The 3,656-nt window shown below is 38.1% G+C and overlaps 1 protein-coding gene across 1 annotated transcript; it reads right to left on the reverse strand.

The window, feature by feature from the left end:
- Nucleotides 1-1,240: 1,240 nt before the first annotated feature.
- On the reverse strand, nt 1,241-1,906 carry LOC145557569 (uncharacterized). The gene has a single exon (XM_081618743.1). It carries the CDS (start codon nt 1,904-1,906, stop codon nt 1,241-1,243), a length of 666 nt encoding a protein of 221 aa, XP_081474869.1.
- Nucleotides 1,907-3,656: the final 1,750 nt, after the last annotated feature.

A 3,656-nucleotide genomic window follows, 5' to 3' on the forward strand; every position in this document is an offset into this window, starting at 1 on the left:
TCATTTGATTCAAAAAGCTTTGTTTGAATGTGTTTGATTTTCATTTGATTCAGTTAGCCTCGTTGAATGCATTTTACTTTCATACGATTCAAAAAGCTTTGCTTGAATGTGTTTGACATTCACTTTATTCAAAAATCTTTGTGTGAATGTGTTTTACTTTCACTCGATTCAAAAAGCTTTGTTTTAATGTGTTTGACTTTCATTCTATTCAAAAAGCTATGTTCCAATGTGTTTGACTTTCATTTGATTTAATTAGCTTCGTTAAATGCATTTGACTTTTTTTCTTTTCTAAAAGCTCGTTTTGAATGTGTTTAAATTTTATTTGATTTAAAAAGCTTTGTTTGAATGTGTTTGATTTTAATTCGATTCAATTAGCTTTGTAGAATGCATTTGACTTTCATACGATTCAATTGGCTTTATTTGAATGTGTTTAACTTTCATTTGATTCAATTAGCTTCATTGAATGCTTTTAACTTTCATTTGATTCAAAAAGTTTGGTTTGAATGTGTTTGACTTTAATGATTCAAAAAGATTTGTTTGAATGTGTTTGGCTTTCATTTCATTCAAAAAGCTTTGTTTGGATGTGTGTTACTTTCACTCGATCCAAAAAGCTTTGTTTCAATGTGTTTGACTTTCATTCGATTCAAAAAGCCATGTTCCAATGTGTTTGACTTTCATTTGTTTTAATTAGCTTCTTTAAATGCATTTTACTTTTTTTCTTTTCAAAAAGTTTGGTTTGAATGTGTTTGAATTTTATTTGATTTAAAATGCTTTGCTTGAATGTGTTTTTTTTTTTTTTTTGGTAAGTAAAGATTTTATTACTAAAATGAAAAATTACAACTTATAAAGAGCTAAGCTGTAACACCCTAAACACCACAAAACCCAACAGGGCCACACAACACAAAACCAAAAACTAGTTCAAACCTAGCCACCTTCTAAGAAGGGTTCTAGGAAGAACCAGAACAACCAGCTGGACTCAGGGACTTAGGCACCTTCTAGGAAGGGTACTAAGCACAGGGACCAGGACAACACAACTAAACACAATAAAGCATATATCTATCAGAGCTATTACATCTGCAAGCAACAAGAAAAATAATCTCCCTAATTAACTCAGATGTTTATTTACCGCTTCCTGTAAACATTAGAGCATTCCTCTGCAGCCATATAGTATAGACAGTCTCAGAGAAACACATCACAATAAGTCTGCCCTAACATCAGTTTTCCTGCAGCACTTTGCAGTCTAGTGCAGCTCATCAGCAAAGCTAGACACCTGCCTGGGGAAACCCAGGATTTGCAGCATTGAAGTCCATATCTCATTTGAATACCTGCATTCAAAGAACAAATGGTTCACACTTTCATTTGCACCAGCACAAAAGAAACAGCAAGGGTCACAGGGAATCTGCCAAATTAAAAGCCTGTCTTTAGTGACTAATCTTCCCAGAATAGCAAGCCAAGTGATGAAAATACTCTTTGGGGAAGCTTGATTGTTGCAAGTGATTCTCTTCCAGGGAACTTTAGGACCCTGAGGCTTAATGATACTGTACAGTTTCTTGATTTGCATCTTGCCATTGACAGTAACATTATCCCATCCCCCAATATCATTCACAATCTCTCTACAGGCAAGGATCTTTTTCAAAATCCAAGAAGCCTTGTTAGGAATAAAAGCTCTCCAAAAAGTCTTGCCTGCAAAATAGTAGATGTGGACCCATTTAACCCACAGGGTATCAGATCTGTTAGCAAGGTCCCAAAGCACCTTAGTAATGGCAGCTTTGTTCCAGTCTTCCAAGGAAACCAAGTTCCAACCACCACAAGACTTAGGAAGACACATAAAGCTCCAAGCAACAAGAGCTTTCTTTGTGGGGTTACCCTTCCCAGTCCATAAAAAGCATCTGAACCTAGAATCCATTTCTTTAATGATTTTCTTTGGGATTATAAAGATCTGAGCCTAATAAGCTTGCACCCCAAAAAGAACACTTTTAATTAACTGTAATCTACCAGCATAAGATAAATGTTTAGCAACCCAAGTATCAATCATGCCTGTAATCTTCTCTATTAAAGGCCTGCACTCAGCAATGGTGAGTTTCTTGGATGAAAGAGGAACACCAAGGTACTTAAAAGGGAGAGTACCATTAGCCATTCCCAAAACCTCCTGAAGCACACATCTATCTTGATCAAAAATACCCCCAAAATAAGCATCACTTTTATCCAGATTTGCAGCTAAACTAGAAGCACTAGAAAACTTCTGAAAAGCCTCAAATAAAAGCTTAACAGAACCCAGATCAACCCTAGCAAAGAGTAAAAGGTCATCTGCAAACATCAAATGAGTTATCCCAAGTCTCTCACACCTAGGATGAAAATTAAAATCTGGATCCTTAGTCATATTCTGCAAACATCTAGACAAATATTCCATACACAAAGCAAAAAGGAAAAGTGACATAGGATCACCTTGCCTCAATCCCTTCTTTGCTTGAAAAGGAACAGTAGGGTAACCGTTGATCATAACTGAATAAGAAACAGAGGTTATACAGCCCATAATCCAGGTTATGACCTTGTTAGGAAAACCCAATTCACCAAGCATAGTCTCAAGAAATCCCCATTCAACTAAATCATAAGCTTTCCTGAGATCAATTTTCAACATACATCTAGGGGTAACAAATTTGTGGGTGTAACCTTTGATCAACTCAGTAGCAAGGAGAATGTTGTCCCCAATATGTTTACCATGAATGAACCCAGCCTGATGATCCGTGCCATTTATGGCACCTTTAGGCTATGTTTTCTTTATATTTCTATGCTCCTTTGTAGTCGTTTATGTCGTTTTTTTAGAGAATAATGCTCGATTTGCGTGTTTTTGTGTTTGGTTAGAGAAATGCATGCTTTTAATGGCTTTCTTATCATTTTATTCATTTCTCGGCTATTTCTCTTGCTTCTCCGTTTCTTTGTCTTGTTTTGTAGGTACGTCGCGGGCTATATCCATGGGAATTGAAAATAGCACCCACTAGGATCAATATGCACTTTTCGGAATTGAATTTGAGTTTGAAACAAAGGAAAACGAAGGATTGCAAAGTATCAAATAGGACCTTTGTGCATTGTTTTAGTCATATCTAATATTCTACAGATCGGATTAGGGTGATTCAAGTTGGGTTGGAAACTAGACTTGAAGAGCTTTCCAATGATAGGTCGCACGCCTTCATACGATTCTTAGATCGGAAGTTACAGCCTTCTGAAGTTGGCTTTGGAAAACTGCCGCGGGCGCGGGCTACAGTACCCGCGGGCGCGGGGTTGCTGCAGCTCCAAAACTGCCGTATTTAGGCAGTAAGCACCCGCGGTTGTCCCGAGGGCTCCCCAAGGGTGCGGGCCTTGGCCCCGCAGGCGCGGCCTTGGGCCGCGGGCGCGGCTATCAGGGTGTCCGTTCCCCTCCGCGGGCGCGGCCGATTTCTCCGCGGGCGCGAGTTTCTGGGTCTTTTACGATTTTAAGCTTCTTTTCTCCTTTTGTTTATATAGTTTTTGGTTTCCTTTATTCTTCATTCATGTAATTCTTTAGTTTTAGAACAGTTTTCTCTCTCTTAGTTTGAGAGCTTCTCTCTCTAGATTAGGCTAGATTAGGAGTAGTTTTAGAGAGAGAAAGTGAGGAATTTCAATGGTGATTGAGTGATTGA

The sequence above is a fragment of the Chenopodium album genome, chromosome 9 (genome assembly GCF_948465745.1).
Source record: "Chenopodium album chromosome 9, dcCheAlbu1.1, whole genome shotgun sequence".
Classification (NCBI taxonomy): domain Eukaryota; kingdom Viridiplantae; phylum Streptophyta; class Magnoliopsida; order Caryophyllales; family Amaranthaceae; genus Chenopodium; species Chenopodium album.

What these genes read in the sequence shown, in the direction of transcription:
- LOC145557569 (XM_081618743.1), bottom strand. Translation starts at nt 1,906, where the DNA reads ATGGATTCTAGGTTCAGATGCTTTTTATGGACTGGGAAGGGTAACCCC.